The following is a 27,042-nucleotide window of genomic DNA, read 5'->3' on the forward strand; positions in this document are numbered from 1 at the left end:
TTCTTTGGCACTCCCAAGCCAACAGCAATATGAAAGAAATGTGCAGAACTTTGTAATTGAGGAGCAATGGAAAGAAAAGGTGGGATGCCAAGGTTGCTGCTACACCACAGGAAAGTAGGAAAGTTTTTCAATCCAGTAGGAAGAAATGTAAGTTTAATATGGGCACCAAGAACACTTCCAACAGATTTCTAGCTCAGAGCACCCTTTCAGAAGAGGTGAGCAGAAGAGCACACTGATTACAGTTGTGTTTTTTCTAATAGAAAACAAGGGTATAGCTTATTTGTTCATGTGCAGAAGAAGCAACTTTATGTGGAGACAACCCACCTGCTTTCCATTTTTAGTGCATTTTCCATTCTTGGGAAAGACTGTGGACAATTGTGTAACTATATAAAAGCTGTTTTATTTCCCATTGATTAGAAAAAATGATATGCAGGATTTGCAACTGTTCTGAGGACAAATTGTGTGACAAGAATGAATGAGTCCTTTTCATCAATACGTATGTCTTTTAGCTAAGCTTTTAGTGGAAAAACTGCTCTCAAGAAGCCTAAATCTAACTTGAAGTCTGATGCTTTTCTAACTTGGCAAATGCTTGATGGTGAAGTATGGAGAAGAGCTAACCTATAAAGTATCCTGTATTTTAACAGCCTGTTTCTCCATTAAGCATTTTTAGACATCAATAGAACAAATTGTCCTATATTGTACGTTACATGTCTGTGTGCTGTAAAAACATTAGGACTTTTGTCAGCTTGTTACTTTAACCCTTAAAGATGTTCACAATGGCTGATGCTCAGAGTTGTTGTCCTCTGGCTTTTGCTGGAAAGCTGCTGTTGATTTTACAGCTGTGCAGTCACATCATCATTAGTTTTCACCCTCAAGAGGATCCAGATGCTGGTGGTGGTTTTATCTCAGCTGCTGTCGTTTATTTGCTACGAGCTTCTTCTAGGGACCAGGATGCTCTTGTACGAAGAAACACATAAACATGAAGCCAAAAGACCCCAAAGGCTGCTATCGTTTTAACCTCAACAGGGGAAATCCTACATGGTAGGGACACCAATGCAAAACGTTGGAAAAAAGACATCATAGACCATTATAATTACGTGTCTATCCTTAGGCCTTTTCATATGAAAAATCAAAGCATTACAAAAGTAATTCAAACCTGGCCAGCCAAAGTTGGAGGAGTGGTGTAAGTGGCAGGTGGGCTGAGCCTGTGTGTTGTTTTAAGAGATAGCAGTGGGGACTGAAGGTTCATAGGAGGCCAAGCTTGGGAATGAACCCAGGTCTCTGCACCAGGAAGGGTCAGGCTCTCTGGCCAGACTTTGAACCTTCTTACCAGGATTTTGAGTACCTTCTTCACTTCTTCCTGCTTCTTCCTGCAGTCAGGCACTTCCCTGTGTGTCTGCCCTGACCTGGAAGGTGCTGATAGCCCTGCTGGCCAGCCCCTGCTCATATGGTATTTGCGGCAGCCCGCTTGCTTCCTGCATGCACGACCTTGAGATAACCACCATCATTGTGGGTATGGCCACACAAGCAGGTTCCCACAAGGGGTGAGAGGGGGCTGAGTCCTCATGCAGTGGCTGTTCTGTAGTAATTGTGGCTAATTCACAGTAAAAGTAGGTTTTGCTCCAGTTTCACTGAGTCATGAGGATCCTCAGGTCCCACGACCATTACTCCAGGACAGTCACCAGGAAAGGGTACCACCTTAGAGATCCCCTCGAACTCAGTCCTTCCTTCAGCTGCACCTACATTAGCTTCACAGCACACCTCTGAAATACTTCTCTGTTCTTAGGCCATCACTGAATTCTGGCTATGGTTTCATGGTATGGAGGTTCTGCTATAAAAACCAAATTAGGAAGTTGCTTCCTGCCCTTTCCCAGCTCCTAGGCTTTGCCCAATGTTCACGACTGCATGTTGGGCTGCGGAGTAATGACCCCGTATCAAAAATAACTCTCCCTCTCCCCAACAATATTCTTTGTAACACAGGTCATGGCAAAAATCTGGTCTACAGAGTGGCTATGTAATTTGGGGGAATGACAGGGACCAACACTGTTGTGATGATGCAGAAGTGGTGTAAGCTGTTCTTGTATCACAACAAATCATTCACATCATGACAATGTGCTAGGGAGAGAGCAGCAGCTGAGAGCTCTGGGCTGGTCCCACTAACCACCAACCCTGTGTTTCTTGGGCCCAATGAGTCTTTAGTTGAAAAATATAAGGCAAACTGAATTAGTTCAGTCCCTATGCCCACTTTAGTAGCAGTCCCTACTTTTTAATAAGCAAAGGGTACCTGAAAATAACCCAGTAGATGGTGCTTGGCCAGGTGTTTGTGAGGAGCTAGTGATTGCACTCGATAACATAGCTGGTCCCTTCCAGTCGGACGTACCTGAGAACGGCCATGGCTCGCTCCCAAAGCACTACTGGTGCTGCTATGTTTACATTCCTCACCCCGGTATGCGAAGCAGGTTCACTGGAGCCACCAGGTTTTTTACCTGGAACTTGCGACTCCCACACACCCAAGTATTGACACAACAACAGTTACGGGAAGCTCTGCAAACGCTGCCACCCTGCCATCTGGCAATGTGAAACCCAAGTGCCGTAGCATCCCCTCCTGCCTACCCCTTTTTTACCATTTTATTTAGTGCCTGGAGAGCTCTCTGTTTGCTGGGGAGCTTTTTGTGTAGGAGCAAACAGGTCCTTCTCTCACCCTCTCTCCGTCTGTTTGTGTTCAAATATGGGAGTTCACATCCTCTGCCTCTTCCTCTCCACTGCGGGCCCCCTGGAAGAGCAGAAGCACACCCCGGGGACAGCAGAACAACAACGTGCCGGGGCGGCGAGGGGGAGAACAAAGAATCCTTCAGCCCTGTGAAAAGTCTTCACTGGAAAAGGGAGTAAATTCCAAGTCAGTACCGGTAAGGGTATTAAAAAAGCATCAGGAAAGCAGAACAAAAGCAAAGATAACAAGGCTTCAATGATCTTCTCGTGCATGGCTTAGACTTCGTGCGTACGTGGGTTTCCATATATATATTTCCAGAAGGGAAATATGAGCCTTGTTTATAAAAATTACACGCTTGCTTCAGAGTTTAACCTCTACCCTTTAAACACCAGCCTAACTCTAGGAATAGCTTTGTACAAGGCACAGCCTTCTGGTGCACTTTGGCTTTAAAGGCAATACGCAATTCAAGATTTTCTCACCCTTCTGCTATCTGCTTTTGTCTCCCAGGATCCTAGCGAAAGTGAAGCACTGTGCAAAGCACTTCAAGATTTGTTCTCGTGGTATCGTTCCCATCTGCCTTGGCATCCATATACCAGCTCCTTCTCCTCCTGCACCCTGTATGCTGGCAGCACTAGGAGCCTTGTAGCTACCTGCTCTTACTGGCTCCCTAGAGCAATATTCTGCCTCCAAGAAATATCTAAGCCAGCAACCGATGGGAGATGATACTGACCCCTCATTCATTTCATGTTGCTTCAGTATTTTTTATAATATTTAACAAATACATAAAGGCAGTGGGTGCTTTGTGTCCTTGCTGGCACCCCCAAGAAGCAAAGGCAATGAGTTTCTCGCAGGTCTCAGCAGGACAACCTGGATCTTTAACTCAAGCTGTGAGGTTTGGGACTCTTAGGGATGTTGGTATCCTCTCCAAAGCTAGTAAGAATGACTGCTGCTCTGTCCCTTAAAATATCCACATGGGAAGGTTTATTTATATAAATAGCTTCACTAAAGTAAATGAGTCAGCTCTTGTAAGGGAAGTCACTGGCTGTTTTAAATACTTGCCAGACTTGGACCACAGATAGAAAGACCTTTATGGCATGACTGGTTCTTACTGGGCCTTGCTATAGGGCTTAGAGATAACATCGTGATCCCAATTTAACTCTCTGTATATTACAAATCATAAAATAACAAATGGAAAAAAAAAACCCACCAAACCCTTCCACTGATTTACACTGGATGTTTTTGGCGTGTAGCAATAAGAAGCAGTAGACAAGAATTCAACTAGAAAACAGCTGCCTTTCCAACACTGCTGAATTTCACAGTGAAAACTTGGTGCAAAGGCTGGTTGTTTTCTTACAACGACCCAGAAGAAGTTGCCTGACTCGGTGAACAGCAGCACGCTCAGTCGTTTTGGGTGGGAACAAGGTGATGCAAGCACCCAGGCTCACTGCGGTGGGGGCAGCTTCTCCCCAGCCACTGCTCCCACTGCGCTGTGCACCCCCTAATGCGTCCAGTCTCGGCTTAGGAAAAATCTTTCCTCTTGCCCTAAGGAAATTAAATGCAAAATTGTGTTTTTTGTTAAGAGTTGAGCTGGTAAACACATAAAGGTATGAGGATTCAAAGTTCCCATTTGCATTTAATTTGCCTCATTGGTATCACAAGGTGATGTAGATTAGCACCTAACAGGGTCCAGGACATGAGCCCTCACCTAGGGGCTCTGCTTTGGCACCCATCCGCGAGAGCCCACCCCACTGGGCACAAGGAGAGACAACACCATTACAATGTAGTACATCACTTATTTGAAGGAAACTGGGTGTTGTAGTATTGGTCATTGCAATTCTCTCCGGCAAAACTGAGATCACCTAGGAGTTTGCCCAGTCATGTGTTGCTGCTCCAGAGTACCCAGTATGAGAATCACACCAGACAAAAGCATAAATGTGAATTGTTGTTACCTTGAATCTGTTGTTTCGGTTCATATGATTCGTTGAATCATTCCATTTGGAGCCTGTAAATAACTCTTCCCCCCTCCATTATTACCCTAATAATTCTCTTGAGATTGAAAATGTGTTTATTTTGATTCAGAGACTGTAAAACCACAGGAATAAAACAAGTTTAGGCTGCCAACACTTTATTTAATTTTTTGTTCTTTTGCTGAAGCTCTGAGAATAACTTCTGTTTCCTGCCGAAGAAGGAAACAGCGTTTTCCTTGACTTATATAAATATTACTTCCCCACTCATACATTTTCCCAGTGTTGGAAATAGGCAGGGATCTTTGAGGGGTCTGAAGTTTGCAGTCCTTTTATAAAATTGTGATTTACACCCTGTTTGCTTTCAGCAGGTTGTTTCCCCTGAAGGAAGCTGGCTGGTTGCTCGGGCCCTTACGGGCATGTGCAGGGTCAGGCAGAGCGAAAGGAGGTGCCCAGCAGCAGAGAGCTCTGACTTCATCTTGACCTCAAGGCAACGCTGCTCTATGTTCATTTTTCTGTGATTCCAGTCTGCAGGCCACAACATATAATCAAGACTTCCCTTACCGAGAGGAGCTACCACTAGAACAGGGAGAGCAAAATATAGGCTAGCCCTGTAATGTGAGCGTGTGAACGCAGGATGGGAAATGCAAAAGGGAAGGCATGAAGAAAGAGTTGCAGGATATAAGTAACACTGACATGGGCACTTATTCCTCTGGCATGTATATAATCATATGATAATATGCAGTTGGGAGACCGTGGTGGAGCATTTCAAGCAAAGGGAACAACTGGTGCCTAGAGTTCCTCTGCGTATCTATTGCATCAACATAATGACATGGCAAAATAAAAGAAAGGCCGGGGCAGATGTTAGAGGCGAGCCAGTGTCACTGCTGCCGTATATAGCGCTTCTGGGAACGCGCCTGGCTTGGGCTCGTGCTGGAGGCCGGGCTTTGGGAAGAAGGTTGAGGAATGAGTGAGGCTTTGGGAGAGCGCTCCTGAATGTGGACCGAAGCTTGGGAAACTGGCTGTGGGGTGAGCACTTGAGGAGCTGGATCCACTTGGCTTCCAGGGAGAAGGCTGAAAGATGGCTTAATCACAGCCTGCCGGTTTTGACGGGAGGGAAAGGGTCTCTGATGGCAAATCGTTCTGTAATCTAGCCAAAAGATACCATCCAGGAAGCGGAATTCAGGTAAGATCAGACTAAATGGAAATGTTAAAGTGTTCCCATCCATGGCCTTGACAACAGGCAAGGGAGGAGAGGGATGCTGCGACGCTTCTCCAGGTGCTTGGGTCAGGGCTTTTTCTCAAAGACATTCTCTAATGCAATCAGGGAATTGCAGGCTTGATGCAAAGATTATAAAATTTAATTATCTCACCTCCGTGATGCAAGAGGCCAGGCAAGATAACATTCCTGCCAGGCCTTTAATCCACAATGTGTGTGTTTTCAAAAGCACTGAGTGATTTGGGGCTCCCTCAGTTCTCAGGGGTCGAGCTGGAGGCACCTGCGAGAGGCCTGACTTTCCAAATGGAGGGTACTTGCGGTTTCCCATGTCACACGATTTCTCCACGGATCTGCTCAGAAATTAGGACACCAAAAATCACTATTCACTTCAGCAAATGATGTGATCACTGCAAGGACAAGTGAACTCCTGTTCTAGAAACCTTAAACCCTGAGAGCGCTGCGCAATATCCACCTTTTCCCCAAAGGCAGCTACTTTCCTTTGGCTTGACTCGTTCGTGCAAACATTTCCCAGAGTGCTGTCCCTGTAACAGGATCTTTAAAACTGAGGAAGACATCTATCTGCTTCCCTAAAGGGGCCGTTTCTGCTCTCACCGCACTCCCAGCTCTCCTGCAGTTATTTATCTATTTTTCAAGCCTTTTTTTTTTTCTTTTCCTCTCTTATTGCTGAGGTGATGGCAATTCCCTGTAACAAAATAATCCTGTGTCATCTGTCATGCTAAGTCTGTTCTGCTAATGCAACAGAGTTCCTGTCAGCTAGAGAAAAAATTTCACTGGCCACAAGAATCACCGCAAGCCATTCGGCGCTTGCACACCACTGTGGCTAAAGAGCCGGCAGGGAAAAGCTCGCCTGCTGCTGGCAAGCAGCACAGTGTAGCGCTGCCGGGGTCTGCTCAGAGCCCTTGAAATGAGGTTTTAATTCCTGAAGCCTTGCACAAACAACAGAGCTGCAGGGAGAGAGTCACTGGGTGGGGGGAGAGGAGCAGTGACCTTTGCAAGTGAACTCGCGAGGCAACAACATGCCTCAGCCTGATTTTTTTTTTTCCTTAAAATGAAGCCGGCTGTTGGAAACCCAGAAGCACCGGCCGTTAGACGCTGGCCAGACCCAGCGCGCTATGCTATTTCAGCATCTAACCCCAGATGAGACCAACTCACACTCAGATTTTAGACATGGCCGTTGTCGCATTACTCTGTGCTGTATTTCTGACTTCAAGGTACAGAAAAAAAAAATCTTGAAATTAGGGCTGGCAGTTCTTCGCTGTCGCACACTGTTGGTGTCAACATCTTTCTGCTCTCATGCCTCTTCTGAGCGTGTCTCCCATTTGTATGAAGATCTGGGGGACGATGCTCTCATGAGTCACGTGTTTTCCTGTGGATGCTGTCATTAGGGCGAATGAGGATGCCTGAGCCGCTTGGATACCCCAGACTTGTGCTTCGGGGCCTCCCAGGGGCCAGGGCTGCAGCTCGAGAAACTCTGTCCACCCTCGCGTGTCCCAGCGCCTGGGAAGCTTGAAGGAGGTGGCCAAGGTGATTAGCAGAATTTATTGCTGGAGTAAACCTCGCCCAGGGACTGGGCCCGGCATCCTTGTGAGGTGCACTGATTGCTCTGTGCGGTCTCTGAGCAGAAAGCTGCAGCTTAAAACATCCAGGAAGAAAAGCAATAGGCAGTGAGGCTTGTTATACTATATATATTAGATACAGTATTATATATTGTACCTATATTATTATGATGCCCGCTTCTTTTTTTAATGATGACAATCCATCAAAAATTGAGAAAAAAATAGTGGTCCCTCAACATCTCTGCCTCTTCTCCAACATCTTCCTCTTTTCCCTCTAGCTTAGGAAAAGGGACAAAACTGTAGTGAGTAGTGACTCCAATCTAGAGGCTGTTTTCCCATCATCTTGCTTTTGCCATCTTCTAAAAAGCCATTTATCTTTCTTTTGTCTGAGCTTATTGTAACGAGAGCCAAGTCCTATTGCCCAACATCCCTCCGCCCCACCACCGAAGTGGCGTTTGCTTGCGTCTTTATTGTGCGAGCTCCTGCACTTCGGGGACAAACAAAAATACCCGTGCTGTAGTCCCTGGCTTGGAGCATTCTCTGTCGGCTCCCTGGCTCCGCCGAGAGAGCTCCCATTTCAGCCCTTGCTGGAGCTCTTCGGGGTAAGATTGCAAGCGCCAGGGAGAGACACATGTTTCACATTTCACATTACACGCAGAAGTCTTCGCCGAGCCCTGGTGACAAGAGATCTTACAAACTCGCGCTTCACGGAGAGGGGCTGCAGGTGGGGGAGGGTGTCTCTTTTAATAGGGGAAGATTCACAAAAGGCCCCCCCGGTAATTAATAAAATAGGGCAGAAGGGGAGAATTTGAGCAGCAAGAGAATGGGAGCACTCTTGAACCTGTAGTAGTTAATTTTAGCCAGAACAAACAAAAATAATTAATTTTTTTAAATGTTTTCCCAAACTGGCCAGATCTGGGGATGTGTTGTTCACAGCTTTTATTCAAATCCATGTTATATCATCCTAGGCTGCTGCAAGAAAAAAAGAGAGAGAGAAAAAAAAGGATCTGTTTATTTAAATTACTTCATTTAGCCAAAGAGTCGTTCTCGGGGCTGCTCTCACACTCTGCAGTCCTCTTCTCTCACTCCTCTTGGAAGCAGTCCCTTGTTTCCAGGGTTGTATTACAATCCCATTTGTTTTTCACTATAAAACCAGCTCATTACGTGGCTCTTCCCATCCCTGCTGTTACAAGACGGTATGCAATTTTGCATTTGCTTATGACACACCATGATCTGAACAATATAAATATCATGACCGATCTGGTGTTAATCATCTCGGGACTGTCTGATGGGAGGGCAATTGAAAATATACTATTGCTCCACAGGTTATTCATAGCATCAGCTCACTAATTTTTACTGGAATTCATTCGCATTTGAATGACATGTTTATTGGAACTTCTTTTACAGTCAAAGAGAGTTATTGTGGGCATAGGCTAAATGCGTTCAGCCATTATATTCTGTAAGCCGCAGTTAAATGCCAGACTAGGGCTGATCTGGGTTTGAGCAGCCTATCTATAAAAATCTCCTCCATGTGTCACCAAAAGAGAGTCTCTAAAGAGTCTACAGGCTACTAGCCTAATGTATTAGCCTAATATATTAGCTCTTAGCCTAATATTAAAATAACAACAACTACCAGAGGTAGAAAGGTTGTGGCCAGGCAGAAAATATAGCCCTCTAAGAGAATGGGTCGTTAGCCAAGAGAAATAAATTACCTTTAACTCCCAGCATGCAAGCTCTATCTAAATCAGCTTAAATGTACAATGTCCTCAGCTTTGCTTTATCTCCCTGGAATTTGCGGAGCATTTACAGTGCTGCTGGGTGGCGATCGGCTCCCTGAGCTTCGCAGTGCGGGCCCCAGTGATGCCCTCCTCGCCCTGCTGCTCTGCTCTGCCTTGGCTCCCCCGTCTCCCCCGGAAATTGGGCTCCTCTTCCGTTGTAGGTTTCCAGATGGGATGGCGAAGCACTTGGCAGTTGATTTGTAGCACATTGTCGGTGCCCAGCTGCCTTTTGGGTTCCTGGGGCAGTGGGACAAACGTCCCAACCCGTCTCTAAGGAGATGAAAGTGCCAAGCACAGGAAGAGCCTTTGCTTTGCTAGTCTGTATAATCCAAGCACACTCCCATGGAGGACGGGGGTTGAGATGGTCTCCATCAGGAAAGAGACTCCTGACACTTCCCTGTCAGGATGGTTTTATCATGAACATTAGCACCTACATGCACGATACGTGCAAAGGAGCCTCACTTGGTATCTGATTTAATTTCTCTCCCTGCCCTTGGAAGCTGTCTAAAACAGAAGACAACACACGTTTCAGGTTCGTCAGAGATGTGAAACCTGGCAAGGCTTATGCAAAACTTTATGGAGACAAATATATCTCCTCGAAGCTTCCAGCAAACACAGCCTCCTAAAATAATCACTTTTATTCCTTGCAGTAAAATGCTCTGCTGCTTCTGCAGGAGAGGAAGGTTTTCAGCCTCCATTTCAAGGTTTTGTTTTGAGTTTGTGAGTCTGCAGCCCTTTGCCCCACAGTAGGCCAACTGTTTTGAAAAAAAATAGCCATCCTGCCTTCTCACAAAACAGTGCAAAGCACAGAGCTCAACAGGGCTGTTAATTTGGCTTTTGTTGTGTGGGATTGAAGTGAACCTGGCTCCCCTCAAGTGTAAAACTGAATGAAAAGAAACCAACCTAAAAATAATTAAAGTTGCAAAATGTACTCTCCTACTTAAAAGAGCCTGGAATGCCAGCATTCCTTTGTCCCCAGTTTACAAGCTATTCCTTTCTAAGGAATATGCCTGGTCTAGTGAAGAGGGAGGAATAAGAACCCAGGACAGTAATTGCAACAAGGGCTTTCATAGAGATCAGGTAGACAGCTATTAAATGAAAATGCAGGCTTACAAAATTATGAGAAATAATTCCTTTCCATCTTTGAGAACTCAGTTCCTTTCTAACACTAAAATGTGAATCAAGAACTGAAATAATTCTTACTAGGTTATTTTTGATGAAACTTTGCTCAGCTGCAGCCAAAAGCCAAAAGCATTGCAGAATGCAAAACACAAATGGCTTCATGCATTATAAACCATCGCAGAGCAAATATTAGTAGAACTGCTCAGAAAGCATCAAGAGGAGAGTTTTCTTTTTTCAAGATGGCAGTATTTCTTGTCAAAAAGACTGATATTTTTCCTGAAGCTAAATTTCCTGGACTAAAGGAGTCTCCCCATGCGGGAGATGGTTAGTCCTATGCTCTTTGACCTGATGAACAGCACGAATCCATTGCACCAGGCCTATGAGATGGCCACCAGAAAGATTGTCAGGGAATTGGGAGACTTGACCATAAAAGCGTGACTCAAACACAGCCAGGACTTGTGTCTGGGCTTCCTACATCTCAGCTGAGCACCCTTTCTGACCACAAACTACATTACGTTGTCAAGGAACTTCTCTTTAGGAAACCTTTGTTAAGGAGAGCTTGTTCCCACGAAAAGTTTATTTTTGAAGAAAGCATTTTTAAAAATAAAGAATAAAACAGATGTGTTTAATCAATAACTTTCCAACCATTTCTTTGCCATTAGGTTTTGGACAATCGCACACTAATCCATCTGGGAGACGGGTCCAGCAGCTCTGGCTCATCCTTTGGACAAGGACCATGGGGCTCTGGTTTCCTGCCATCCCCGTAACCTGATCTCCAGCTTTGGACAAGCAAGGTGTTTTACTTCCCTGTACCTCATTTTCTCTGCTGGTAATAATGGAAATAACGATCGCTGCCTGCTTTGATGAAGTATCCTATGATCCACAAATGAAAAATGCAGTGTAAATGCAAAGAACTTAATTATTATTATTATCACTAAACAAGTTATCTTGTGACCTTGAAGCTGGCTTATAGATTCATAACTGGTTTAAATCTAAATGGTGATGAGGCAGCATGTTTAGACATGCCATCGTGTTCTTGATACACACCATCCCGTCTTGGGGGACAGTAAACATTGCAAGGGTGGTTAAGCCGTGTTTCAGGATCCTGCAACATCTCCACCTTTTATAATATCCTGTGCTCCAGCTACTCCAGTGGTGCTGGGATGTGGAAATTCCCAGCTGTTGCGCGCTCAGCCTTACTCTGCAGCTTAGCTTTCAGCCTAGGTCTTGCTACGACTGATTGTGTGCAGACTTCAGGACTGAGAACCAAATAATTTTTAACATTTACATAGAGCATTTGATTGCAGAAAGATCTTTTGTGTATAGCAGAATCATAGAGCAATAAGGAGACCTTTTGGACTGAAAAACAGCTGCTATTTAGTATTATATAATCACTTTATGCTGCTCTTTACCCTTGAAAATAGGGTAAGGATTTGAATTCTGCTGAAATTACAGGAAAGTTCTCCATAGACTGAAAGCCATTTTCCAAATGGGAGTTTAGCTATGTTTATGAGCCAGTGTCTCCTTTTGAGTAAAAAAGTCCCCTCATTTAATGGTGTAACACAGCATCACTGTAGGGGCTTTGCTATTCATCAGTTTTTCTTACCTTTCATTCATTAAATTAATCTGACTAGAAGGAGAAAGCAGCACAGCCCTGGGAGGGCTATAAATCTTCCTGCTTTCAAGCATAACTCAAGCCCTAAGTAAATAAGGTTAGGAAGCCACTTCCTCCATCAACAGGTTATTCCATAATTATCCTCTTTTAGGCTCTCTCTGCTTTTCCCTGCAGCATGTAGCCAGTGTTAGAGCCAAGATCCTTGGCCAAGTGGACACACCAAGAGTCCCAGTGTTGTGCAATTCAGTTTGTTATCAGTATCCTCAGGCTCTTCCCACAGCTGAGACAAAAGGTCTGTGACTATTTGTAGATGTCTGTAATTTGCAGGGTCCTCCCTTGGTTTTATTTGCTCTTAAATATAGGACTGGGAACTTCTGTGCACAACCGTCCTCGTATTGCTTGATGTTTCCTGTGTGCAGAGCGTGCTGTCAAAACAAACGTCCTTTTACCCTTGTTTACTGTCTTCAAGTCTCTGGCATGCAATACATCAGGCCCTGCTTCCTCACAACCTCCTCATAATCATCATTGCCTCAGTAGAAACTATTAAAAGCTTTTAGCAGTCCTTTTCCTCCCAAGAAAATGAACTCCATCTCTAGGATGTGACATTCAGCTTCTTCGGTAAAAATGGTGGTCAGCAGTCTGCTTAGCCTCTTAGTAATATCAGGATCATCTGTCATTAGCTTCCAGCCCATCTCCCCGTAGCCAAACTGGCTCCTTACTGGTTTCCTCCTCAGATATTTAAAGAGTATCTTAGTATTTATCTTCCTTTCCTTTGCTATTTGTGTGCCAGATCCTCGGTCTTGTATTCCATCACTATTTTCATCGCTTTTCCCCTGTTTTGGACATAGACAGTGCTCGCTCCCACAGCTGCGGGCAAGCTCAAGCTGGCAGGTCTGGCAGAGTCATGTCTTGCATCCCTCGAAACACCAGCCCGGGGCTGCCCATGGCTCAAGCCCCCAACCGCAGCCCACATCATGCCTTTTCACTCTGAAGCACGAGCTCTGCGATGGGAACTGTGGAGAAAGCTGAGTTCAGGCTGATTGCTTCACCTCGAGGACCACAGGCTATCCTGCACTCATGAGCTGCAAGGGGACAAACCTGATGATTTATTCTCTAAGCCACATAGGCCCCTCAAACAGTTTCTTAATGCAAAACATATGCTGTCGAGCCCCGGCAGTTAGTTCTCACTTTGACTTTGCCTGTGTTTGTTCAAACGCTGAGCACCACCAGACAACAGAGATTTTTCAGTAAGGAAAGCAACATTCCTGGAAATCTCATTTATGTAGGAACACACTCTGTCTGCACTCTCTCTGCCGGCATTTATTTTGACTCTGACTTCAGTTATTTACAGAAGAGAAAGGATGTTTCATTTGACTTTTATCTAATTATTATTGGCTTATCCAGATTAAACACGGTATGAATTATGCTACTTATGGCAGGCACGGTGCCTCACTAGCAAAGCATGGGTGGGTGCTGCATGCAGGACGCGGGGCCCTTATGGCAAAGGTTAATCCCCTTGCTCCTAGTTAGCACTGACCCCCATTAAAATCCATGGGAACAGGACACCTAAGCAGAGCAACAGTGAGAGTCACAGAGACGTTTCGGTGCTTGTCAGGTGCTCAAGGCCACGGTTTTCACAAGTGCTCGGCACTGACCTTAGGAAACGTGTCTGCTGTGAGGCTCCGGCCACCCACCCACCCTATTCTTTGCTGCCTTTTGCCTGCTGGGGTGCTGCATGGTGAACAGCAAACTGGAAGGAGAGCCATGTCCGTCTGGACTACCTCTATCGCCAGAGTAGTTTTAATCTTCATTAGTTCACTATCCTTGGCCTGTTAATGCCCACTTATCTCCCTGCATGGCTCTAGGCGGAGGAAACGGGGTTGTTACAAGAAATATTGTCCTCCCCAGAGGTCTTAGCCCTGCGCTGGTGCATCATTGCTAGCTTCCACTACGCACTCAGGGACGATTACCTTGGGGCAACTGCAAAGCTCTGCAGAGAGGGGAAGAGCCAGGCACCTCTCAGCTAACGAACCTGGTAGGTATGCTGGGAGGCCCTCATTTCACTGAACTCAGCTCCAGGCAGTATCTCGCTACAGAGGCAGAGGCTGGTAAGCAAAGGTACTTGCACAGAAATCACCTTAGCAAGCATGAGTTTAACTTTTGCTGCCTGTGGGGCACTAAAGGAAAGAAAAATTACTCTTTAAACACAAAATATTTCCAGACTGTAATTGATTCTGTGGTCCAGGCGGCTTCTTCTGTGTTTCATGCCTACAGCTAGATGGGTTCTGCACCCTAATTAGGAGACTATGAATATCTGCACAGCAATGTTTGATATTTATATATACCTTTTTTCCTCCATGACGAAAGGTAAAGCACAGCAGCCGATGTGGGAACATGAACTGCCCCCAAAGGTCTCCCCATACCCATGCTGATGCCCCATGGTAGAGCGAGTTGAGGTAAAGTCATTCAGTGTTTCCCCTCCATACTTAAACAGAAATAACTGCTCATAAATATAACCAAGTAGGGAGAAAATATCTGGAGGCAAACTCACAGCTCATTACAGGCCCTGTGCTGGAAATGTTTGTATTATGTTGCCAATAAAGTATAATATTGGTAGGTTAGCTAGAGGCAGCACGCTGTGTAGCGAACCCTCTGGCTCTGTGCAGAGGTGCCGGCTTGTCGAAGGCCATGCTGCTATGTGCTAATACCTTCTCCTGGAGACGTCTGGTGAGTGGTTCTTTAGCTTAAGCACTAGTCCATGTTACCTTGCACTTCTCTGTATGGAGGCTTGCTCTGCAAGAAAAGTACTTCCCGTGCTCTTTCCTCTGAACAGTTAATCCACCTGCTTGGTACCTAGCCTGGCCCACTTCCACTGGGAACTGCTTCGTTTATTGCAAGGTAAGACATGCATGGCTGAATGCCTCAGGTAACATTGCCTTCTGTATTCAAATCTTCCTACAAGATCTTAGAAATACAACTGTGTTCCTGTTTTCAGTGCCAGTTCAGACAAGGAGCAGGCACACAAGTAATTTGAATATTCTGTCCTTAATAAATAAGGCTGAAGACACAACCTTCTGCCTAGCATCCCTCCCCTTAGCCCCTCTGGCCTCTTAGCATGCAGTGGGTGGAAAGTCTTATGAAGTATTTCTTTCAGCTCACGTTAGCTGATGTCTCTGCAGTTATCTGTTATCAATGCCACGTGCTCCTGTTTGCTTCTAGCAAGGTCAAATCTACATTCAGCTTTGCTCTGTCTGTGGTGGTAAGTCAGCTGCACTACAAGAATTTATCGTGGAGATAACTTCTAGTTTCTTCACAGCTTCTTTGGAAAGCTGAAATGATTATAGGTATTTCTGCTCTGAACTTTGAGGTGCACATCAATCCATGACAAAACCACCTTTCCAAGACACCTTCACTCTCTGCCTTCACGTTACACCCAAGAAGCAGGCTCCAAACCTCTATGTCTTTTATCTTGGGCACCTTAGCTCACAGTAGCCCTGCTAACATGACTAACAAACAGAGTCACGCCTGATTTATATCAGGGTGAGTAAGACATGATCAAGGCCCACCCAGAGCTTGGAAATGCTGCCTGCCCATTATCCCTGCTTGAAGAACTGCATCTTATAGGAGGGCATGCAAGTCAGTAATGTTCATCTTGAAAAGAGGCCACTTCTGCAGCCATGGGCAACCCTAGAAGAGAGGGTAGTCCTTTTTGTCAGAAGTACTCTGAGATCTCATTGATAAGGTGCCTGATTAAAGAAGGCATCAGGGAGGGAGAACGTTATCAAGTTGCTAGTCTCCTGGGGACTGGCAGGCAGAGGGGTTGAGACCTGATAAGGAGCCTCTCCTCTCTGAGAGCGTTAGATTAAATCTGACCTACAAGCATATGGCTTGTACAAAGAAAAATTGGTCCCCAGCTAGTCACTTCACCACTGATTTTGTGTTAACTTTCAGCCTCTCTGAAATTCTTGTAGAGGGAGCAAAAAGCTGACTTAAAAAGTCATCATGCTTCAAACTTAGAAGAATTATTTATGAGCAAATCCCAGGGAAGGCTTACCAGGGGACTAGGTTATGGAAAAAAAAAAGGATAATTTAATAACAATAAGCTATTTTGAAAAGTAAAAGCAAAGGGATTTGGAGATATGGAGACAGTTAATAATGAAAAATAAGGAAATTACTGACAACACATTTTTAACAGTGAGGGCAAAGAACCAGTGAGACAGCAGGCCAAGGGATGTGGTAAATCCTATGTAATCTGGCACTTTTACATCAAGCTTGGACGTTTTTCTAAAAGATATGCACTAACTTAGCCATAGGTTATAAGGCTAGGTGCAAGAACTGCTGTATGACTTCTGAGCAAGGATCAAGCTTCAGCGTCCTGCTGGCCTAGACACTGATTAATTTGTTTACTGTTGGTTTTGTTGACTCTTAGAAACCCGTGAGTTGAAAGTCTCCTGTCTAACCGGCCCGGGCTTGTACTGCATCCATTCAGTGGTAAAGAGGACAATTAGGGTATGTCTGCCAAAAAGAATTGCCTCCTTTGAATAAGTGCTGTTGCTTTAGCTCCAATTGTCTCATCATTTAGGAGCAAAACTTTTGTAGACTATTTGTATTTGTTATTATTTCCCCATAGAAAGGAATAGCTTGTAAAGAAAAAAAAATCAAAGCAAAGCACATTTTTTGTTTAAAAGAAAAGAAATGTTTCAGTGGGATTTTTCCCTAAGCCTTGGAAGCTCTTATTGCTTTAATTTAAGTAAGGCTTATATCAGTTGAAGTTATACTTGTGCTTACTTGACTTGAGGCAAACTGGAATAATCCTGGTTAAAACTGAACTAAGAATATTTACACAGTTTAATGAAATGGATTAAAAATTTACCTCATATTAAACCTTAACAACTCTTCTTGTTCAGACAAGCCCCTAAGAAATTGGAGCAACAGTTACTCATTTGCCTTCCATAGCACTAAAATTTCCTTGAAAACAAGCAAATGATGTACTTGCGCAGAAGGCAAGTCCTTTTGAAATAATGGTGCTCCAAGTCTTGTGCTCCCTGGAGATCTGAATCCCTTCCTCCTTCGGATAAGAGGGTTTATTTTCTTTTTTAAGTTGTATTTTGTTTCTGTGTTCTTCGTTAAAACAGCACAGTTTTTTTCTGTTCCATTTGTGTTGTTTCTTTAGGGAAAAGATCAGCATAACGCAAATTAAAGGCTCCCTCATTTCATTTTATCTCAGAATGACCTCACCTGGCATGTACTCACAACTACAGAGGTGGCAAAAGTCGGCTGGCAAGCCAAGCTTTTCACACCTGTCCCTGTACAACCTGTGTTTCATTTTGCTCGTTCAAGAGGCAAGAAAAGTCCATAATTATTTCAAGTATTGGCATAATTTTAATTACTTCAAAGATTTCCAATCAAGAGCAAGCTGAATTCCCATGCATACAAAAAAAGTCATAGTATCTCCATGAGAGTATGTGTTTGTTTGTTTGTGTGTGTGTGTGTGTGTGTGTGTGTGTGTGTATACATACATAACATATTTTGGTGTTTTTGGTGGTTCTTGTTTCTGTTGGTTTTGAGTACTTAGTATAAAGTGAGATCAAACCCTGCAAAGTTCATGCCTTTAAACACTGTGCATGCCAATGTCTTTGCTACCGGCAGTGAATTTGCTGAGAGGCTTGCACTTCACATGTCCCAAAACACTGCATGAAGAGTCACCTACTTAGAGAAAAAGCAAGACGGTCGTTTTCTGGGTTAAAGACAAAACCCAACGGTTACATGAGGCAGCTCCATTACACATTAAATGCAGAAGTGCCTACCAGCTCCTGCCGTGGTCCACCCAGGAGGCTCTGAGCAGGGCAGCAACTTACAGGACAAGACTTTCGAAGGAAAACAAATGTCACCAGCCACCCTTCCCAGTGACTTCGCTCCCTTGGAGCTACAGATAAGATGGGGCAACCACTCTAATCGCTGCTATCCAAATACACACCGAGGTGTAGTCTGTGCCCCTAGGAAATTACAACTTAGGCAAGCCAAAGCAGGCACTCCCGCTCCGGCTGGTGCCAGTGGGGGTGGTGTGCAGAGGTGATAATTGAAAGCTGTTGGGGTTTGGGGTTGGGTGATTTGTTTTTGCCCATGACATCAGGAGGCAGTTGTTTTCTACCTTTGCTTCCTTCAGTGGAAGTGACAACTTCAGTTCAGCCTTTCTGCTGGTTCCTGAGAAGGGCGCTTCGGTGTGCGCGTGGTGCCAGGACCCTGGCCTGGCCCTGGGGACCCCAGGTGAGTACGTCTGGATGGGATATGCAGCAGCCCGTGCCTGCAAGCAGCTTGCTGGCCCCTGTTTACAGAAGCCATGCGAAATGAGCCAAGTGATTCATACCATCACAAAATCTGACGATCTGATCTGGTATCTAGAGGTAGAGACACGGTATCTAGAAAACAGAGATAAGCATCAGCCAGGAACTATCTGCCTGCTGGCAGGAGAACGGCAGGATGAGGGCAGAGGGTGTGCCAGGAGAGGGGTGACGGCAGTGGGAGACGCAGCCCATGACTCGGGCTGACTTCAGAAATGGCTCTGCTGCGCCTGGATCTAGCCTACCCCTCTGCGGCATGGACACAGGGTCGAAATCAACCCTCAACATCTGAACTGTAGGAGGGCTTGAAATGTTATCTGGCTCCACAGTTTGCTGTGGGTTTTATCTTTCCAAACAGCTGGATAAAAACTTTGGATGTCCAAAACAGGCCAAGCTTGGAGCATGAGAAAGCAGGTCTCTGCCTGTGGGCCCGATCTCCTCCCTTTCCCTCCTTTGATCAAAAACGTCGTATCCGAAAATCGTTGAGCCGAACCAGAGCAAATTTCACGTCTGAAGGCTGGGCCAAGCATTCTTGCTGAGAGAAGCTATTTCCGTACACCGAAACACCGTCGGATCCAGGGCTTGCCTCAACCTTGCTTACCCTGGAACAAAAGATCTGCTCCCGTGACAGTCAGGTGCACGCATGAATCCCTGTGTGTGAAAACATGCTCAGCCGGTCTGGGTGCAAGAGCAGACAGGTTTGACTGGAAGGGCCCCTTGTGCAGAAACAACCTGTGCATCAAAGGCAGATTGGCTGTGCTCCACCAGCAGCGATTCACCTCTGTACGAACAGAGCCCTGATTTTGCAGCACTGACGGCCACAACTGGCATCCAGCCTCAGGCACCAGCAAAACTCCTTGTTTGCATACATAGATCTGATTTTCTTTTTTTAATCCAACTCCCTTCTCACCGTGATAGCAGCAGATAGCTGCAGAGTGACGTGAAAACTGCCTCGCCACCTGACCTAGCCAGCCACAAAGTCCTGTGGCAATTTGATGTCGCTGTGGCTGTGCATTTGCGATAGGGAGCTCACCCAGGGGCTGAGCAGGGTGGAGGGGACAGCGGGCAGCATGGGGCACCCCAGCTCGTGGCTGCCTGGCGAGAGCCCTCGGCACAGATGCTGCTCGGCACCCACCTGCCTTTGGTCTCCTGCACTTGCTTTTTTTTTTTTTTTTTTTTTCACCGATTTCTCTTTCACTTCCTTCCTGCCACTTCAGAACCGATCATAATTGCTCTGCCCCATCGCTGTGCTCCTTGTTTGCTCTGCTCCAGCCAGGCACCACATGGGTGTCCTCTGTCACTGCAGTTCGGCTGCCTCCACCTAGCCCTGCGCTGATTAAGCGCATGTTGTTGTTGTTGTTCGCTCAAGCAGGCTCCACTTTGTTGGCCTGCCAGTGCTTTCACTTCTCTCTCTGAGCTGATGGGTTTCTTTGAAAAGCATGTTTAATCTCTGTTGTCTCCTTCCCGGTGTTGCAGATTCCTTTCTTCAGCACCTTCTGGAGCGCTGTCTGGCACCTGCAGAGCCCCTTCTGCATTGTCCTCATGCTCCGGCATAAATCCCGCGTTTGCTGTCCTGCATCGGCATGATGCTGCCTCTCATAGTACGGCCTTTCGCCACGGCTCAGCTTCCCACACGCCGCCTCCTCGGAGCTCATCCATCCCCCAGCATCTAACTCCTGCTGCATGCTCTGCTCCTCCTGAAAAGTCTCCGCAGATGGGAAAGGGTGCCACACTGCAATAACGGCAGTGAGCATGGGACCTAGTCCCTGCAGCACCTTCTCCCATCTGCTCCTTCACCAGTTTTACTGCCCTTTACTTGCCAAAGAGCCTGCTAAGCCCTGCCAAAGTGCGGTCCTGCTGAGCACAGGACAGCCACCTGCAAAACAGTCCTGTGCCTGCAAATCCCAGCGTGAGAAGGACGCGACAGACACTGCGGTGGAGGGAGGGGAAGCCGAGGAGGAAATGACTCTGCTAAAACCATCCATCAGCTCCGTGGCACAGCCAGAAATAGGACCTGGCGCTGCTGATGCTCAGCTCCGTGCTATAACGTTACAGCATATTTTCTTATACAAATGCCTCCGTAGCCTTTTCTCCCTCTCCCCGGCGTGACCCGCACATCCTGAGGAGGCCACGCATTGTGTGCCATCGGTTCACACTTCCCCGGCGCAATCAAGCTCCGGGCGCTTCGCTGCCCTTATCGCCGCCTGTACTGCTTCCCCTTTGACACATCTCCAAGTCCTACTCTTTCACCCGTACATCTGTATTCCTGTTTTCTTGCAAGGCACTGGGTGCTAAGAGGCAAGTAAACACTTTACTCAGCCCAATACTTTCTTAGATTTGGCTTCATCATGCCTTAGGAATTTCTGCATGTGAAACAGTTCACGCGGGGTGAATTCCTGCTAGACGTAGGCAGACACGGCAGGGTTTTCTTCAACGCCCATGTTAGTTAGATCGAGGAAGGACGTTCTGGAGGTAAGCTGTGGGTCAAAAGAGACTGACTACAGGCATTGCCCCGAAACAGGTATCCCCAGAGCTTTCTGCCACGCTGAGGGCTACCTTCTGCCACTCGGGCAATCCTCGAACGCTTGGTGAGAGAGCCAATCACATACGACATTACGAAACTCCCTTCGCATTTAGGACAGGTGCAGCTTCACCAAGTTTTTCCATGCATAAATCTATATTAATAATAATTACGATAATAGCAAGTGCTAGCTGAGTTCTGCCTGCTTAGTTTCCACCTGCTATATATTTTGAGTTTGATGTGGTATTCACTTCCAGTCGTGCGTTCTTGCAAATTATTTCTGTGCCGTGTTATCTTGCCAACGTGGTTCATCCGAGGAGCAGCAGAAACGCAGTCCTCACCTAGTATGTCACTGCCGAGAAGTTAATTTTTCTTCTCAGCTACTGTAGGGGGGAATAAAAAAAAATAAAAACAAGCCTGGCTTTTAACTATAACCTACGCACGTGTGTCTATGCAAATACATGCCATTGGGTTTTGTTTTTTTTTTTATTTTCCCCTTGCACCTACATCTTTGCCACCCATCAGGCTGCAAGCGTTGTGTTCAGCTGCAAAGTTTCTGTTCTGCAGGGAGAAGGCATTTGAGCACACTGAATCGGGGGGAACGGAGCACGAGAACAGAGGCACCAAGAGGGGAGACAGGTCACGATCTGTCGAACATCGCACACCCATGAAGCGTGCTCCAGCACGCGTTGCACAGACAGCCAAGTCCAACGCTGCCACTGCAGGAGGGCCGCCACGGCGCAGGGAGTACGTGGGGCTGAAGAAACCAGCTTCTGGCGCTACCTTGCCTTAGCTGATGTCACCTGCTTTGCCTATATAAATTGTCTATAGAATTGTCTATGCAATATAAATTGTCTGTATAAACGTCTCTATGTAAATTGTAAGCCCTCCTAGGCAGGGACTGTCTGTAACAGCTTTGACAGACACCTAGCACAACGCAACCTGGCTGAAATGAATAAAAAATTAAAATATATCTGTATCATAAAATATATCCCTAGCTTTAACCTTTTTTACAGATGTATTTTAAGCTTATAATACTGACAAATAAAAAGGGATGGGATCAAAATTGACCATACCTAAGAGCATTTCAATCCAAATCTGTGAGTGTGCTCCTCATACCCATCACCATCTGGGCGGACCTTGGCAGGTGCCTTCTTGCCCGACCATCTAAAGTGGCGTCGGGTCCCCCACTAGCGCTGTTCCTTTTTTATCTGGAGCTGGTCTGAATAACGCTGCCTTCATGTGCCAGCAAATCCCGAACAGTGGCCCTGGCTTGCACTGCTGAGCAAGGGGCACGTTTCTTGTCCCAAGGGAGAGGAGAAACACGGCAGCTGCACCATGGAGAGCCACCACAATGCACGACACGAGTTACACCGAGGTATTTAGTTGTGTTATGAGCTTTTATTTAAAAAGCACATTTATACAGCAATAATTTCGCAGATACAAACTTTAATTTTGTATTCTACAAAAGTCTTTGAATATTCTTCTCTTTACAAAATGGAACATTACAAAAATACAGACAATTTAATATGATTTTTTTATACAAATGTCTCTAATTGTAGTTATTTTCATTAAAATATTACTACCACAGAACTACAATATTTTAGTTGACTATAAAAAAATTAATTCAATGCTTTTTTAAGCAGCAAAATGTAAATAACACAGGTCAGGACACAGTTTATAGTCATAGTGGATATATCTAAAATTGTTTCAGAAATAATATTTTACATAGTTAATTTTTAAGGTTTTATACATTATTTATATAATATTTATATATAAAAATCATAGCTTGCTATAGTTGAAATGATAGGACGGATTCTGTAAGAAGGATGTGCAAATGGCCATTCTGCACGATCTGCGTGATCCCTTTTCAAAGGAGCTTTGCGCAAGGTCTGCCGTTGGTCTGCAAACCTCTGCCTTGGCTTTTCCAGCAAAAAGCCAACCACCTGCGGTTACTGGGCAAAAAAAAAGAAATCACACTTGGCTACACGCATGACTGGTTTGCCACCGGCGTAACTAGCGGAGCGCTGGAGCTGGTGCCGCCGGAGCGGGGCGCGCCGGGGCCCCGACCGCGGCGAGGAGGGGATGCACACGCCGACTGCCACCGGCTGGGACGTGCCGCCCAGCAGCCCGTCCCGAAACTACCGGATCCAAGTTTCCCCGGGACTCAGTCCCGAGTTCGTAGTGCGAACGCCTCTGCGACAGAGCAACCGCTGCCCGCCGCGAAGGGTGGCCGCGGCGGCCCGGAAAACCTGCTGCGAGCTGGGGGGACCCCAGGAAGCGAAGGGATGCTCTGGTCCTCTATGGCCATTTGGAGCTGCTGCGCCCGCCTGACGTCGCAGGCAGGACAAACCGTCGCCAGGAAGGGAGCGGAAACGAGGAAACGTGGCAGCTAAGCGGAAGGTGGATTCGTTCCACCGCTCCGAGTGTCCTAAGACTGCTTGTTAGACTTGTGTAGTGTGAACAGGGACCCTCTGGAGATCTTTGACTGGGCAAGCTTCTTCTAAACTAAGTCACAGTATGGAATGGAGGAGGAAAAAAAAAACACTAATATTAAAAAGAAAAAAAAAAAGCAATTCTTATAAACCAAACCCAAATCTTGACTCAGTGCTGTTTCTTGCATATAGTGCTATGTAATTCAGCTGTGAGTTGGGTTTTTTGTTGTTTTTTTCACACAGGCACTGGAAATCTTCATAGTAAAAAACCTAAGATGGCCAGCTTTACAAAATCGTTTAGTGTTCATTACGCTATGAACAATTCGGCGTTCACTACAACATGAACACTCAAACCAATTGCACATCCAGAACTCCGGCACCTCTCTTGGTTTTTTTTTTTTTGCTTTGTTTTTTGTTTCTCACTGTTGCTTTTGACTTAGTTGAACAACCCCCCTTTCATCCAAATGTCACAAGTTGAAAAGACCACAGAGTAAGACTTTACCGGTCGGGCAAAAAAGTCTCTCCCTACATTCTACTGTCTGATGAGATTTGAGAGCAGCAGGTAGTTGCTGTCAGCAGTCATTTTTGCAAAAAAAATAAAATAAAATAAAAAACAACTTGGATATTTTCAAAGGTCTACACCATGTTGTGATGGTTATTCCGTTCAATGATGTCCACAGGCGAAAGGATCTCCTTCCGGATGGGAGGTGGAGGCAGGCAAGTCTTTGCCTTGGGTTTGAAGAGATCTGAGACGTAAAACACCTGTAGAAACAATTGGAAAATGCAACTTAGCCACACTGGGAGATGCTTTGCTCCAAATTTGCTTTACAGAACATACATGAATTTTTAAACTGCAAATACACTTTTTATTTATCAAACCCCTGCATAAAACCCCAAATGCTGTGAAAGCCCAAGCATCTGCTACCACCTCGCTGCACGATACAGAGCCGGGCTCGGACCTCACAGAACGCAGCGTAAACTCCACTATGAAACAATTTCATTTACCACTGCATGATCACCGAGTGTAATACACAAAACCCTGCCAAAACGGCTGAAAAGCCAGGAAATAGATACCCAGGCCACGTTCAAACACAATAACAAAGCTTTCCCAACCGCTGGTCTGACTCATGCAAAGAGGGTCAGGGCTTTAACTGGTGCAGAATAATTCATTCAGCCAGGCATCAGGTAGGCAATTAAAAGCCTTAAAAATCAAAGCTGTGTAAAAAAGGGAAATTATAGGCAATGAGTCAAAGACGAGTGATACTCTCCTCTTTTCTCACTGAAGCATCACCAACGAAGCCAACGGTTGCTCTCGACGCCTGTCTACAAGCCAAAGTCTAAGGAGGGGAGGAGCTATTCCCGACTACTTTTTCCTACATATCCCGTGATGTAACCCCTCTCCCGGATGTGAAAAAGCCAGCGCTCGACAATTTAGGGAGGCGGTAACACAATGAGAAACAAAGTGCTGGGAGGAAACTTCCACATCCTCCCTTGGCAGGCGCCGCGCGACGCTTATCAGGCCTCCCGGACTGGTGCACTTTCTCCCTTGCCAAACTTCAGCCCCGAGCCAGAAGGGAAAAGGCTCAGACAGCACAGATCCTCTGGAGGTGGCAAAAAAGTGGCGAGGACTCATCCGTTGTCAGCTAGCACCAAAACCCCACAGCTTCAGTCAGTCGTGCCACGGTGCAGCTCCACCGACTGGCTCTGCTGGCCCAAATTGGCCGACTCAGCTCAGACTTCCGGAAGACGGGGTAATTCAGGCGAGGGACCCCACGGTGCTTCACCTGAGCTGCAGCAACAGCAAGAGCAGCCAGTGGTGTTCAGGAGTTGTAGGAACGAGCAGCACATTTGCATTTGTTTCTCCCACAGTCTGTTGATGCAACGTTCAGGCACCAAAATATACTGGGGAAAGGGCCAAGCTGCTCAACTGAGTAAGAGCAGACTGGGGTTTACCTGCTGGATAACAGCAAAGGGAGCAAAGAGCTTCTCCCTTCTCACCTCTCCGCATTTTCTAGCTACCCGGAGCCTTATGCAGCAGGTCTAGTCATCCTTGGAAACAACTTTCATGAGTTCCTATCAGAGCCAGGCAGATAAGGAGCTCAGCCGCACAGCCAGCAAAGCTGCTATAAATGGCAATTTATTTCTACAGTTGTAACTGGGGATTCAGGAAGTGGAATGGGTATGGTTCAGCTTTTATTGCTCAGTGGAAAAGCATGGCAGGACCTGTCATACAAAACACATCTCTTTTCTTGGTGTCTATGTCGGTATCTGGATGTCAAGTCGTCTCATGGAGCTGATAACGCAGGGCACCCAAGTGGCAGTATTTGAGCTGACGGGGAAATAACAGAATCCAGCTGAACCCACAGCAAATCACGAGCTTGAGCCCGGCCTCTTGAAATAAGGTCTACAGCATCTCAGTGTAAAAGCACGTTTAACTGCTCCGGCAATGTTTCTCTTCTCAGTTGTTAATAACTGTAAAACCCCCACTCAGCTGCCTTTGAGAAATTCTGATGCCATCTCTCTTACTTGCCCACCCCGGAGAGCTGGATTCAATCAAAAACATGTCCAATTTCTGCACCAAGATAGCCATGACAAATCAATTTGCGGGAGGAGATTGCTCAGCGCAAGAAGCATATGGGGATTGCACAGCGCCTGGCCCTAATCTTGGACATGAACAAGCTATGGCAGAGTGTCATCCCAGGTACTTTACCCTTGACTGTGCTGTTCACTGCTTTTCAGGCTTTAATTCAGAGACCAGGTAAGAGTTTTAATTTCTCTTTAAGCTGTATTTCACTTTAACGTGGCTTGAGGTTATATAAACACTTATAGGAATCATGAAACATGATCTTTTAGGGTTAAAACTGTGTTAAATCCTCCTAATGCTTGAACAGTTTAACACAAAAAAGGACTAATAAATGTGCAAAGTTTTTCACTTGGATTAGCTCCATTTCCTGTAGAAGGTGCTCTCCGCCCATAAAGAAAACTTGACAGCAGAAGACCAAGAATGTACTACACAAAATAAGGCAATATCTTACATTTCCACTTAACAATTCTTTTTCATTATATTGAAGAAATCCCTACTCACATACAGAAAGGTTAAAAAAAACTATTCTGAGTTAACAAGAGCAACACCAAAATGAATATGCCTCTTTAACACGTCCCCATCTTCCTCTCCATCAGAAGAGACATAAACTACATGACACACAGTTTTTATGTGCGTGGTAGGCAGCCTACTATTTCCATTTAAGAAATTCTCATCGTATTTCACCTTGGAACCAAGAAGAAATGTTTCATCAGCTGGAAGTGCTTGACACTAATGTCTTATGCTTGTTATTTCAGGCAGAGAGGGACAAACGCGCCTGCTACAACACAACTTGGATTTGAGCTCCAGCAGCCCTCAGAGATGAAACCTACAATGGGTTTCCACCAAAAATTACAGCCTGATAACTACTGCGTTTTAACGGACCTTGAACATCACAAGACCTGATTCTCAAAGGCTTCTGCGTCATGGCGCAGGGTCACTTCCTCGTGCCGAGCCCGAGCTCCCCAGACCCATGCTGCAGATGGCGACAACGTTGTGATGGGGCCTGAAAGACAGCGAGCTGCAGGTCACCCCGTAACAGCATTTGATGCCCCTACAGAGCCACACTTGTGAGTCTCCACTGATGACAATACCTGAGCAGCTCTATTACGAAAAAAAACACCCAACAATCGATCAGCCCGATCCTGAGCTGAGGGTGGTGCAAGCAGCCCCAAGCTC

At 45.8% G+C, this 27,042-nt stretch overlaps 1 protein-coding gene and 1 long non-coding RNA gene across 3 annotated transcripts in view; one reads left to right on the forward strand and one right to left on the reverse strand.

Annotated features, from left to right (window-relative positions):
- Positions 1–16,581, forward strand: part of LOC138068057 (uncharacterized) — a 181,588-nt gene extending 165,007 nt beyond the window's left edge. For both annotated transcript variants that reach the window (XR_011142623.1, XR_011142622.1), the window contains one exon: positions 11,033–16,581. This is a non-coding gene — a long non-coding RNA (uncharacterized lncRNA). The remainder of the gene's footprint in view (positions 1–11,032) is intronic.
- Positions 16,582–23,455: 6,874 nt separating this feature from the next.
- The window catches only part of PLPP3 (phospholipid phosphatase 3), a 48,559-nt gene continuing 44,972 nt past the window's right edge, over positions 23,456–27,042 (reverse strand). Inside the window, exon 6 of the mRNA XM_068953241.1 lies at positions 23,456–24,044. Coding sequence (XP_068809342.1) covers positions 23,919–24,044 — 126 coding nt within the window. The 3' untranslated portion in view covers positions 23,456–23,918. The remainder of the gene's footprint in view (positions 24,045–27,042) is intronic.

The sequence above is a fragment of the Struthio camelus genome, chromosome 8 (assembly GCF_040807025.1).
Source record: "Struthio camelus isolate bStrCam1 chromosome 8, bStrCam1.hap1, whole genome shotgun sequence".
NCBI lineage: Eukaryota > Metazoa > Chordata > Aves > Struthioniformes > Struthionidae > Struthio > Struthio camelus.